Below are 14,520 nucleotides of genomic sequence, written 5' to 3'. Positions count from 1 at the left end.
CTTAATCATTTTTCTTCCCACTTAAATAGTGATAATACACAAAATGATGCCAATTCCAAGGAATTCTGGGTAAACATGCCAAATCTGATGACTCACCTAAAAAAAGTGTCGGAACAAAAACCCCAGGCTACATATTATAATGTGGACATGCTCAAATATCAGGTAAGCCTATTTATATGACCAGGATGTCCTTCACATTACAGCTTACATTCTAAAGTACTTAATATTAAGTAAAAGTAAATAAAATAATAATTTATTTTAATATTATATGAAAGCTGTCATTATAAGGAAATGCAACCTTAAAGAACTACTCCATGACTAATGACAATAATATTCATATACATCTTTATTTAAACTTACAAGTGAAATAGTCTCTTAAAAAATCAAAGAAACGTAACACAAAATGAAGAAACAGAAAATTACATTAAAAGTATAAGTATCATTAAACTAGATCACTGTAATTTTAAGATCATTACTGTTCTAAAAGTTCTTTTTAAAATGATTTAATGTATATAATCTGGGTTTTTTCATAGTGCAATAGTCCTATGAAAGGTTCTAATAAAGCTTAAGATATAATTCTTATATAATTAAGATATAAGAAATAATTCAATATCAAAAAAAGTTTGATAAAATACAATATTGTATCTGAGAGATTCTTTTTGTGTAAAGGATTGCCCTTATCTGAAATTATTACTGATCTAGTAAATAAATATATTTGACTAATGTTATATGTCTGAGTGTCCACCTGATTCCCAGTTACTTGGACCTTCTTGATTTTTGTTTCCCAGAACTGGGGATCCAATCCAGGCCTTGAGCATGCTAAGCAAGTGCTCTTCCACTGAGTTACACCCTCAGCCTCTCCTACATTGTTTTTAATGCATAATAATTTTGATGATTAAATATATTCAGAGTACTTTTCTTCATATAAAGAAAGTTGCATTTTAATAGAATTCAGTACATCTCAAAAATGACTGCACAGTTCAGTTACCAGGGAATTCGTAGACCAATGCTGACTCTGAACTGATGCTAAAAAGAAATACATGTGTATACATTAAATATAGTATGTTCCTTCACCCTGACACCACAGAGATTTTTATTTACTTGTGTGTACCTGTATTTTTGATAAGTTCCCCAAGTGATTCTAATGCACTCTATAGTTTGAAAAACACTAGGAAAGTCATTGAAAGGGGACTATCCATATGGTGGTACGTATTACATAAATGCAAACAAATGTAATGTTTTTTCCTATGAGGATAGTATTGTTACAGAGCAAATGTATCTCTGAAGAAGGGTCTAAGGTGTTCCCAAGAGATGGGGAACTAGATGCAGGACCAGCAGTGTCCTTGACTTTCATGATGGAAAAGAATTTTAGTGCCACCTGTCAGAGGCATAGACAGGTTTATTTAAGAAAATAGATAGGTATTCAAGGAGAATGAGGAGAATGCAGGCCATTCAGAGTGGGAAACACACTCTGGGGGTTCCTGGCTCTTCTTCTAAAGGAAACTTGGTGAGAGGTCAGTATGGAAAGGTATGTAGGGATGATATCAGTCCTGAAATCTCAAGGCAGTTTCTGTGATCTGGTCAAACTCCAGATCCTTAGGCAGAGAGGGTCTTCATTATCTCATCAATAGATAGCACTGAAAAGTTCCCTAAATTTAGGTTCCTCAAGATATTGTATCTGTCATTACTTAATCAATTTATTGGGGGGGGTAATTAACAGTTCTAAGAAAGAGTTACAGATTTCCCAGGAATTTGACAATAACAAGCCTAGATAACAGACTGGTGTAGGGTGTGACAGTCCTGGAAAAGTATGCAGAATTTTAAACTAAAATTTTATTTCCTGTCCTTCCTTCATGTCTCCCTTTTACCTGTTAATTTTTCTATCCTACTTCAGTATTATTTAAGCTTTAGATATTATAGGTTATATAGTACCAACAAGCATATGCTATGGCATAAGTTCCTTACTTTTGTAAGTAAAATATAATAGAAAATGTATTTTATTTAACTTTTTTTCTAAAATATTTAAACATATCTAGTGACTGCTGTGAACTTGTAAGAGAAATGAAAAGGAATAAGAAATGGAAAGTCCAAATTTAATTTTCACCTGAATAAAAAGTTAAATTTCAAGGTACATGGGTGTTCTCATATACAAGTATGGAAATAAAACTGTAGTTAATTCCCTTCACGAATCTAAGTACAAACACTGTATCTAAATTTTCATTTCAGATTTAAAGATTTTTAAAACTTTTACATCCTGTGGAATATTTTTATTCTCTATGTTTGTTATTAATTGAATCTAGAGAGTAAACAATTCACTTATTGCAATATGAGCTTCGTGTAAAATGTAAAGAGATTAAATTCTGGAATCAAGTAAATTTCCTAATGGCCACTGACTTTGGGTATTCAATCTCCCAGAATCCTTTTTGCTGCTGCAAATAAGGGTAAAAATATACCCACGTAGATATTTTACAGGTCATCATAAGGAGAGAGTAGTCTACTATATTTCAAATTACTCAGAACCATAAGTGGCACTAGTCCTGTCCTTCAAAGTTTGCTCTGAGGAATCCTTTTTGCTATGATTCAATTGTGTTGTTGTTTTAAAACAATGCAAAGAGTAGGGGTTCAGGGCACTGCTAGCGTTTGCGAGACTGCTGTCAAATCTCAGCATGTTTAGTCTGTGACCACCAATACCATAGCCCAGAAATTGAGACAATCAAAAACACAACTTTACCTATGCAAAAAGCCTCCCCCTGTGTAGAGGAACCTTTATGGAGTTGAGAACTGCTACTGAGGGAGGTAGAGGAGGATAGAACCCAGAAAAAAGAACAGGGGAGGAAGGTGCTTGCCTGGCTTTTGATCTCTACTTTAGATAACAGATTTCCCAATAAGTTTATTTGTAGGAAACATTGTACTGCTAACAGTATTTTAATTTTTTAAAAAAGCCATTATAGTGGCTAGCTGGTTAAAATTTTCATCAAAAGTCATATCTGTCATCTTATAAGAGGGGATCAGAGGAGGAGGGGGAGGGTAAAGGAGAGTAATGGTAGAGTGAATATAATCAAAGTTCCTATTATTCCATATAATTAGAAAACACTAATACATTTTTTTTTTTAAAGAACCCATTTCTGAACTGTATCTGCAACAACCACCCCTGCTTGTGACCCAACCCACCCTCAGGACCCTTCCCCAGGGCATCTATATGTGCTGGCATTTCCAGTTAGTTGTATATATTCTTCAAAAGCAGCAAATCTCATACTCCCTGAATAAAAATACAAAGGCAAAGACAGACCCCACACAGTCTCTGCAGTGTGCACAAACCGAGCAGAGGAGAATCTCCAAGAGATCTAGTCACAATCATAATCAAATAATGATAACACGGAATTTTTTACTGTGGACCCAGAATTCAAAATTATATTATCGTCTTTAGACAAGACAAAATGCTGTTGATTCTTCAAACCTGGCTTTTTCTTGGTCTAACTAACTCATGGTTGGTTCAAACTAGAAAGTAGTTTTTCCAGTTAGAGGAACGGAGGTAAATTTCTTACTTTGGCATAAATCAAAAAGGAGGTAATTAATAATAACCCTTTTTGTCTATCTCACAGTTTGTTGTGAAGAGCAAATTGGTGAGACTATTAATAGGTGACATTTATTAAAACATTGATTTCTTGCTGTGTGCTAGACTTTGTGCTGTTTCATCTCCTTCAACCTTCCTGATTGAAGTCCTGTGGGAAAATATTATTGTTAAAATTCCCATTTGGCAGACAAGGAAATAATTGAGGTTCAGAGAAATTATGTCCAAGCTTATAAGTAGCAGAATCTGAATTCACACCAGGACTCTGGAGCTTTATGACCTTTGTGGCCTCAGCTACTAACCAGTGTGCTATCCCACCTTCCTCGTCAGCAGAAAATGCATTGTAAACTCTTATGTGCTGAAGAGATTTAAGTAATTGACTTTGTTTTTAATTTGTAACAGTGTGCCTGAAGTACCTAGTTCTCTCTCACACAGTACCCTTTACAGTGCTTTTCACTGACTGCTCCTTTGAGAGCCACACAAAAGACATTATGACATTTTGATATCTAAAACTATTCTTTTGGGAGATAATCAGAGCTTCTGGTTTAGTTTCAGATTGACGTTTGAGCCTTAAATATTCCCTTTCCTGTCATTTGGCAAGGTGTCTGCCCAGGGCATTCAGTCCACGCCTCTGAACCTGGCAGTGAACTGGCGATGTGAGCCTGCAAGCACTGACCTGCGCATAGATTACAAATACAACACGGACGCCATGACCACGGCCGTGGCCCTGAACAACGTGCAGTTCCTGGTCCCCATAGACGGAGGCGTGACCAAGCTCCAGGCCGTGCTTCCGCCCGCAGTCTGGTGAGAAGCTGCTCATCCTCTGGTCTCAGATTCCTTGGCATTTGTGTTTCCTGTAGCAGATCGCAGCAGGCCAGTGTGAGAGAGTTCAGGGCAGGAAACAGAAACCGCTGTAGTTATTTTAAGCAAAAATGTTTTAGCACAGGGATGTCAACGCTTCCACGATGGTGGAAGTGCTAGAGGAACAGGCTTGGGCTGGACCTCCAAGAATGTTTCCCAGAACATTGTAAGAAATGACCCGGGAACCCGCTGCCTCTGCCATAGCTGTGGGAAGGAGAGAAATTAGAGACGACCAGTGGAATCACTAAACTCCAGTGGAATCACTAAACTCAAGAACCCAATCCTGTAAATCTGATACAAGGATCAGAAAGCTCTTACCTCTCAAAACCCGAGACACTAGAAACCAGACTGTCCCCTGTGTTAGAAGAGTCCCACGTCTCAGTTGGGTTGCTGGCTAGAGGGAAACAGTGAAGGCAGCAAGGAAAGGGCCTCTGCCTCTCTCTCCTTCCAGATCTCAAACTGAGTCTGTAATTGGTGGGACCAAATTTTTCCAAATTTTTTGTGGTGCTGGGAATCAAACCCACAGCCTTGTGCTTGCAAGGCAAGCACTTTACCATCTGAGCTATCTCCCCAGCCAGTGGGACCAAATTTACATCTAAGCCTTCTACTGCAAGGGCGTCTGGGAAATGTAGTGCACCTCCTCTAGCCTCTGAACTACGTAAAAAGGCCTGGTGGCGAAGGTAGGGGACTAGAAACTGAAGAGATACCCAGTTCCAAAAGCGTCCATCATAAAGGACTCATCCTAGAAAGACCATTCCAGTTTTTCCCTATGACCATCAAAAGCAAAAAGTAGAATATTTTTTTAAATGAGCCAGCCCAGTGATAGTTGCAATTTAAATGTCTGAATTAATTAGTGAATACTTTCTATTCTTTCAACAGATGTGTTCAAAACTTTTTTTCTAAACGTTTTATTATTCTCTAAATGTTTAGCTCACAGTGTTGTAGCTAGTTAGGATCAGGAAAAGAGAAACATATGTGTATATAGGTACATAGGAATACTTTAAAAATTAAAGCTAAACTTCTCGACATTCTTTTTAAAAAGGCAAAAAAGCATCCTTGCACAGGGACAGACCTTTTTTCTATTTTACCTTTAGGAATGCTGAACAACAAAGAATACTGTGGAAGATTCCCGATATCTCTCAGAAGTCAGAAAATGGAGGTAAAAAAATCACAGGCTTACTTTGTTTAGTATGTAAAGCTGAAATAACTTGTAGGTAAATGCCAATTATGAACCAAAATACATGTGCCACTAAAGACAAACAGAATACTTAATGTCATTTTTGCATCTAGTTATTTCAATCAATAAAAACAAACAATTCTTCAAGTACTCTTCCTCTTCCCCTTCCTACCAAGACCTCAATTCACAGACCATCCTTTCAGGAGAGAAGAGCTTACGGAGGCATGTCCCCATCCTCTAGTAGATCCACACTCCTAAAGTAAATATTTTTCACTCCCCTCTGATATTAATCAAAATTTGGAAAATACATGATCTTCCATGCAGCATGCCTCCAAATTTTGAAGTACCATTTTGCTGAACACACTTCCACCAATGTGCAAATAGAATTGCTCATACTATTCAATGACACATTTCATTCATCACAATGTTGTCACTGAAGCTTGGACTATTTCCTAGTAAGTCCAACTTTGCATGTTAACTTTCTAATACAGTTTCCAAAATTATATCCAGAATGTTATGTTGCCTGTTTTCTTGTAATACTCCATTTTTTTTCCCAAGGGGTGGGTTCCTTATTAGCAAGATTTCAGCTATCTGAAGGCCCAAGCAAACCTTCCCCACTGGTTGTGCAGTTCACAAGTGAAGGAAGCACTCTTTCTGGCTGTGACATTGAACTTGTTGGAGCAGGGTACCGGTTTTCACTCATCAAGAAAAGATTTGCAGCAGGTAAATCAGTGTCTCAAATTCTATTTGCAAAAATAAGTTTGCTTCTGCTACTCTTCCTTAAGAAGGAATAGGTTATGGTTTTCTTGCTGTTTTCCTTCCTCTTCCTCACTCCCAATAAGAAAGTAAACCAATAGTTGGATGAAATACAAATGGAACAATGAGCTGGAAGTCAGAAATCAGGAATGTTGCTTATGCTGGCTCTGTTTCTTATGTTGACTGACAAGTCATCCCACTATACACATGTATATGGAGGTCAATGGAATAAATCCTGCTTTCCTTATATTGGCAAATAAGATAAAACCTGTTTGTCTTTGAATTTATCCCCATCTGAAAACTCTTTTTTTTTAAAGGAAAAAGAACACAAAATTTGTGACACCCCTAAGGCATGGGAGTGTTGGACTTGTAAACTTTTTGTTCCAGCAAGACTTCATAGATTTTAGACTTGCCAGGCTTAGCTGAGAACTAGGAGAATCTCTTTTCACTTTAATAACGACTTTGAATAATCTAGGCCACAGATTGGAACCATTTGCCCATGAAGTGAACATGACCATGAGACTGGTTTTATTTGGCACAAGGAGTACGTTTTTTTCATTTTCTTTTCATTAATGGGGCAGAGGGAGGATTCCCAATATTAGGGTGATTATTTTTGTCAAGTATGATTTGCCAGGATAAATCCTGGTTGTCTTTGGGGAGTTTGTTTGTTTTTGTTTTTGTTTTTATTTTTGTGGTGCTGGTAATGGAACCCAAGGCTTCTTGCCTGCTAAGCAAGTACTCTACCACCCAGCTATATCTCAGCCCCTAAGTCCTGTCTTTCATGCCCACTGAACTGCTGTGTTGATGTGATTGTTGCTTATATCTCTTTCACTCTCAAAAATGAACCAAGTTGGAAAATAAATTGTATAATCACCCTTCCTAAAAAAAAGTTGGATTCTCATATGCAGGGGAAAACCCCCAACACCACCACCTATTCTGAGCAAAACAAACCTCTGCAAAAAATGGAAGTGTTAAAAGTCAACTAGTTGATGTAGAAAATTGAAAGTTAAAAAACCTTTAAATAGGGGGCCAGGCACACTGGCTTAGGAGGCTGAGGCAGAAGGATGGAGAATTCAAAGCCAACCTCAGCAACTCAGTGAGAACCTGTTTCTAAATAAAATACAAAAAAGGGTTGGGGATGTGGCTCAGTGGTTAAGTATCCTTGAGTTCAATCCCCAGTACCAAAAAAAAAAAAAAAAAAACCCTTTATGTACTTTGTATTAGTATTGCAACCTAAAGTATACAATTTTTGGCTCCAAGAGGTAGGACAAAAGGAATAGAAAAAAATAACACATATTATTATTATATTATATATATTGGAATACAATCACAATATCAAAATAGCAGATAACCTATTGATGTGTTGTTTTGTTTTGCAGGAAAATACTTGGCAGATAACTAATAAAATCTTATGCAAGGATCTGGAGGATTCATATAATGGAGAACTGTTGTATGAGAACAGGTTTTAATTCTGGTTTGATGAGAGCAAACCAATATCTGCACTTGGGATCTATCAGCTGGAAAGTCGATGGCTTTCAGCAGTGATTTCCCTCACACCACACCATGATGACCAGTCCTACAGTATTTACTTCTAGGTGTAATATTGTTAATGGTTTTAAAATGTAATTATTGTATTTGTAAATTGTATTATCATTCCAGTAAGGCAGTTAGACACTTGAGTTTTAGCATTTTACCATTCCTGAAACGGATGTAATTTAAACTGTGGTATGTAAATTTAATAGTAGTACTGTTGAATGGCACAATGCTTACAGAGGTAGGTTGCATTTTGTCAATATATAAAATTTAAATATAATATTGATAGCTGTCATAAAGGGGGTGCCACATATAAAGAAACTTCAATGGAACCAGAAGAAAAAAGAACTTACTTTTCTTTAGTCCTTAGTATGTTTTACTCTAGTGCTAAATAAAAATTCTATCTTCAAATGTTTAGTGGGTTAAATTCAGAAACTATTTCAGAAAAAAATTCTAAGGTTACAGCATATTCAAAGAAAAGCATTAATTACCACTTTTTAAAAAGCTTTTTTTTCAAACTGCAAATTTCATAAAAATGCAAACTGTAAACAGGGCCTCTTATTTTTATAACTTGTGTAAAAAGGGAAAGCAATTCATATTTAAAGTTTAAGTATATTAAATGATAACCAAGAGTAAAGAAGATGTCAAAATCTTAACTACTTCCCCCTCTCTCTGCAGTTTAACAAATGTGGAGATTGCTGAATAACCAGTCAGACTAAAAGCAAAATTGTGACTAAGATTTCAAGACCTTCCGTAGTTGAACTGGTCAACAACGTTTGCACAATTCCTCTGAACAGATGGTCTCTCTCACCCAGCCTGAGGGAATGATACCTCATGTCTTCCTCTTTACCCACAGGAATCAAAACACTGAGAATAAGAATCTCAGAAAATAATTTTTAGTTCCCTGTTTAGATCCAGAAGGAGAATTTTAATTATCATTTTTATCATTTGGGAAAGAACAAATAAGCTTTATAAATGAAATTCTATTCACGTTATTGTACAATAAATTTCCTTTTGGATGATTAAGATTCATTGTATAAAACTGTCAATCTTTGCTATTGTTGGGGAATCAAGAGAAGAGTCATCCAAGTCATCTCATTGTTCCAAGGACCACAAAAATTGCAATTCCTCAGTCTGGCCCCAGGACGTGGGGAGTCAGAGAGAATTCCTTCAACAAACCCAGTTGTAAAATCTTCCCCCATTAAGATCTGAAAACATTATTCTGCCTTTAAGTCATAAAACTTATTTTAAACATAAACACCAAGTCCTATTCTGGGTTATATTATTAAATAACTAAAATTAATTGTTCTATTTGCCATTAGCTGCTAAATTTCATTTTATATTCACTCAAATTTGACAAAGAATCTTTAGCCCCTTTAAATTTTAGATTGAAATTAAATTTTTTAGATCTCACTTTTAAAATGAGATTGTGACTGGTAATTGTTTATAGTGGAAATTTTTAAATTACTCTTTGTACTCTTCAATCAATGCTTGCTACCAAAAGAATGTTCAGAATGACCTGTTTTACCTTGAAAGAATTCTAAGTATTCAAACAAACTGTCAGTTGGTTCCCCAAAGCCCTGTGGTGTTGAAGTTTTTTTGAACAAACTAATTAATATACTCATTTTAAGTAAAAATATTCAATCTGACTTCGAAACCAAATTTGAAAAATGCAAACCTTTAAATCCCCAAAACATGGGAAAATTCAGAACACTAAAACCATTGGAGAGTATACAGCAGAAAATTGAGAATTATCTATAGTATGAAAATAAAAAAACATGGTTTTTAAATATCAGTTCATGAAAAAACATTGAATATTAACACAAAGCATATTAAAAATATGTAAATATTACTGGTTCTCATGTTTTTCTCTTTATATTTTATTTTATATAGATTTAGAATGAATTAGTAATTAAACACAGTTTTTTTTCCAAAGAATAATTTTGTCAATATTGTAAAAAACGTAATTAAAAATATAGATTTTAGTAGTTTCTAACATTATTCAGATGTTTCCAGGAACTAAATTTGAAACTATGAAGAACTGCTATGACCCCATATTTGGCCTTCATGAAACCAAATAGAAGTCAGTGATTTCAAAATTGTTAAACCTTGAATAACCAGAACCTCAGTAGAGAATGTATTCCTTCCCCCTTCAGAAAACAGGTCAAATAATAACACAGCAAGTTTATATCAGGGATTTAGATTTTGGTGTTTTGTTTTGTTTTGTTTTGTTTTATTTTCTTTTGTTTTAGTTGTAGGTCAAACCTATATTTTCACAGTACTGTAGAATAAGATTTCATGTTTTAAAAAAAAAGATCCTAAACAATGCAAAAGTCTCAGTTATCAAAGACATATCAAGTCAGGTTCATGATCAGTTCCTAGGTCAGAACAAAGTAGATAGTATATCTTAAGATGATTTTCAGTATAAAGGGTTAAAATAAAAAGTTCTAGTTAACCTGAACACTGTCTCCTGAACATTATGATTCCAAAAGACTATGCTCTAACAAGATAGAAAATATAAATGGTACTGCTTTATTTTGGCAACATGAAAAGTATGTTTTCTCTTCAAATAAATCCCATATTTTTATGAAATTTTTAAAAAATAAATTCTTATTATAATTAGTCTGAATTTTATCATAATTGGAATGTATAATTTCTAAGAATTAAATATTACATCTTAAAGTTCTATTCACTCCATCTACAATCAAAATGAAAATTCTCTGTATGGTATTTGGGAATATATTCACCTCCAAGGAAAGAACGCCCATGTTTCATATGATTTTCAGTGAATACACAGGAATCTCTCAGAAAGTCAACTGACTGATGTTCTGTTTTGGATTTGTTTTGTTTTTACTCAGTCTCAATCTGAAAAATATTTCATCTCTGATTACACAGATTTCCATTTTAAAATCTTCTTTTCCAAGAAGGTGGTGAATACATTAGTTCAACCACTCCTGCTCTGTGACCTTGGATAAGTCTCTGTGTTTTTCAGTTCTCCTCTTTAGAATGAGAGACTGGGACGGTTATGGTTTCCAAGCTTTTTTTAATAGCAGAACTTCTTTCTAATAAAATCGTACATGGAATCCTGTCAGGCAAAATATCTAAAAGCAATGAGGGGGCTTTTTCAGCAGTTTAATTTAAACACAAGAACAACGGACAGATGAGGTGTAAAGTATTTTCCAACTCTGAAGTTCCACATTTCCACTTTTGAAGCTTTATGAGGAAGTTTGTACATTCACGGTAATCAATATACAGTGAAAGTGAACATGCACTTGACTGCTTGCTGTGTACCAGTGACAGATATAAGCTCCTTTAAACTGTATAAAAAATCCAAAATTTGTTTAAGGACTCTTTTTAATTCCTGTTGAACTAACCATGTCATTAAGGCTTAGATAGATGAACTAACTTGCCCAAAATTGTAGAATACTCCGTTACCTTGGCTGCACAGAAGGAACCTTGAGCTCTTCTAATTTGTCCTTTCTGGGGGAAAGTCTTTTATTTTACTACACACACTCCATTTGAATGCCAAGGTAAAAGGCAATATGAAAAACTAGCCTTGAAATAAGGATAGTTCAATGACAAAATTGTTGAAAAAATCAGTGTTTCTCAAAGTATGATATATGGACCACTTGAATCTTCACATAAGAGAACAATGATGTGGTTGAAGTCATCACTATAACACCACAGCATGGATAGGTTTTTATTGAATTAATAAATCCCCAGGGATGGAACTTAGGAGTATGTATTTTGATAAGCACCCAGAATTTCAGAGTCATTGCCCTAGTAGTTCTCCAAAGTCCTTTTTCGTTCTGGTATTATATCAGAATGTATTTATTAACATAAGCATTAAATTCTAAATTTAACACCATTTTTCTAGTGAGTTTATTTTTCATTCAGTTGACTTAACTTCCTCTAATCTTAGAAGAAAAGGTAATTTTATAATTCTTTTCCTAGGAAAATTATTTTTTTAATATTTTTAGATGTTGATAGACCTTTATTTTATTCTTTATTTATATGTGGTGCTGAGACTCGAACCCAGTGCCTCACACATGCTAGGCAAGCGCTCTACCACTGAGTCACAACCCCCAGCCCCCTTAGGAAAATTCTTATCTTTTTTTGGAGTTCTTCTGTTATGCCATCACAGTCTCAAAGTAGCCTGAAATGCATTCTCTGCTTTCAAATATCTGTCCTTGTCTTCATTGTCTTAAGACTTGAGGTGGTAGGAGGGTCATATACTGTCACTAATTCCCAAAACCAAGTTCTAATAAATGTCTCCTTCCATGTAAGAGAGACCCAGACCTCTATCTTGTGAGTTGGCCATCTTTATTTTGTAGGCTTTTGATTTTACAAGCACGGATTAGCCTCATTCTGAAAGAGTTGTACCATTTTTATTTTTGAATTTTTCAAAATAATCACAGTTTATCAATTAAAGTTGAGTGATATAGTAAAATATGCAGATACCTACCAAGGAGGGGCATCTGTGCACATGCCTGTTTCTGCTTTTTCTTCCCCAGAAGAATATATATATTTAAGCCAAATCCCTTTTAGTCTAAACGTATTCATTTTACCACATGATTTTCAGATCAATGACTTTTTAAAAAATAAAACCAGGATTTTTAATAATATCAAAATGGGGGCAGGCTCTAAAAAGAGCTTTAAAAATTAAGGTAAGCATCAAGTTTCCATGAAATTCATCCAATAAGTCAAATGATATAAATGAACAAATCAATCCAAATTTCAGAGACTGTTCAGGTGACTCACCTGCCTGCCCACCCTTCATTGTGTACACCTTTCTCTTGAGACTTCATTGTATGTTCCCTGCTCCGTTAGGGTTTTTTTTGGTTTTTGTTTGTTTTTTCATTTGACAAACAGTATTGAAATACCACTCTCTCACTCATGGATTAACCACAGTTACTTTTCCATCACTTTTTGTCCATGGAATATACAGAGGAAAAATGAATTAGAAGCACATTACTTAAGTCTCCAAACATCAAAGCAAATGACAAATACCTGCCCTTCTTTTGTGGCAATGCTCACATGTTCTGTCAAGAGGCTAGAGCTGCATTTTAAATGTTCTGCTGAAATCTAAATCTCCTTCTTGAAGGAATGTCAGATTTTAGAGTCTATGGAGTTGACTCTCGTGAGACTATATGTTTGACCCTCAGGTTCAGTATCTAATTTCTAATTTTATTCCTATAAAAAAAAAAAGGCCCTTTATCATCCCTTGCCAGTGGTATCATAATTTGTTCTCTAGCTTTAGTTCTTGAAGCTATTTTTCCTTTGATTTATAGTATTTCTGATTTCCTCCTTAGAGTAGTAGTGCTTTGGCCTCTCCTAAATACATCATTAACCTTGCAAGAAAAGATGTTTTGACTTAAAGGAAATATATTTTTAAATATCCCTTAATATTTTAGAGACAAGATGCAAAGTACATATTTGGACTGTATTAATCCACATACTAGTATTTTCCAATCCACTTTCAGGTCCACAAGTTTGGGCAATATTCATTGGGGTGTTCCTACACCAGAATCCTCACTGCTTGGACATTGACAATAAATGGTAGTGTTTTAATGGAACTCAAGAAAGTTATTGGATCAACAAAAGACATTATTTCTAAGCATACCTTGGAAAACTTTGGAAAAGTTTTAATACTTATACATATTATATGTATTTCAATAACAGCAAATAATATAACCAGGAATGCTTTGAAAAGATGCTTCTAGGATTTTGTTTTAACTTTAAGGGAATTCTTTCATTTCAAATGAAATGTCACCTATTTTCATTTAGTATCTCTTAGTGAATGTAACATTATCACCTAAATTATTTGAAAACAAAACTTGCACCTTTTTTTTTAGTTTTTTTAAGTGTTTAAGACCTGCACCTATGAGCAACACATCATGCCCCCAATTGTTAAAGATCTTCCAGATTCTTGACAGAGTGAAATTAATGCTAGGGAGCAATCTATAGTCATATTTTACTAAACAGCTTTAAGAAACCAAATCATGATAGATAAATGTTGACAATATTTTTACATAAGCTTGTTAGAAATTATATGAAAAACATTTTAGTTAAAGCTGAGAGCAGTGCACTGTTAAGCGTAGATTTTTTTTTAGGACTCTACATTATTTTAATAAGCATTTCACAGTTCTTGTTTGTTTGCTTAATTTTTGCAAATTAATGTCTATCTCTATACATATGTACACACATACGTGTGTGTGTGTGTGTGTGTGTGTGTGTGTGTGCATAAAATAATGTTCCTTTATAAAATTCCTGGATAGGGGCTGGGGAGATAGCTCAGTCGGTAGAGTGCTTGCCTTGTAAGCACAAGGCCCTGGGTTCAATCCCCAGCACCCAAAAAAAAAAAAAAAAATTCCTGGGTAAATTGTCTGTTTACAGCTAGAAAAAAAGTAAAACTGAATTACTTTACATTTCTCTAAATATAGATCAATTTTTAATCCATTCAGAGTTTGTGCATAAGCCATCTATAATTCCAAAATGTTCCACTGAATCAGTATATCATGCAAATGTCAATTTCTCCTCATTCAATTTTATATTACTTTATTGACATCTTTCTGGCAAAACAAATGCTTAATGTTATTCACGTATTATCATTTTAAACTGT

General features: G+C 34.7%; 1 protein-coding gene across 23 annotated transcripts in view; it reads left to right on the top strand.

The window, feature by feature from the left end:
- Sgip1 (SH3GL interacting endocytic adaptor 1) overlaps window positions 1–10,527 on the top strand; it is a 200,500-nt gene extending 189,973 nt beyond the window's left edge. For all 23 annotated transcript variants that reach the window (XM_047541444.1, XM_047541437.1, XM_047541452.1 and 20 more), the window contains 5 exons: window positions 30–162; window positions 4,173–4,375; window positions 5,527–5,591; window positions 6,168–6,332; window positions 7,745–10,527. In XM_047541444.1, the coding sequence (XP_047397400.1) occupies window positions 30–162; window positions 4,173–4,375; window positions 5,527–5,591; window positions 6,168–6,332; window positions 7,745–7,767 (589 nt within the window). In that variant the 3' untranslated portion in view covers window positions 7,768–10,527. The remainder of the gene's footprint in view (window positions 1–29; window positions 163–4,172; window positions 4,376–5,526; window positions 5,592–6,167; window positions 6,333–7,744) is intronic.
- The last annotated feature ends 3,993 nt before the right edge of the window (window positions 10,528–14,520 follow it).

The sequence above is a fragment of the Sciurus carolinensis genome, chromosome 1 (genome assembly GCF_902686445.1).
Source record: "Sciurus carolinensis chromosome 1, mSciCar1.2, whole genome shotgun sequence".
NCBI lineage: Eukaryota > Metazoa > Chordata > Mammalia > Rodentia > Sciuridae > Sciurus > Sciurus carolinensis.
Note: the sequence above shows the minus strand (reverse complement) of the source record. Positions and strands in the feature narration are given on the sequence as shown.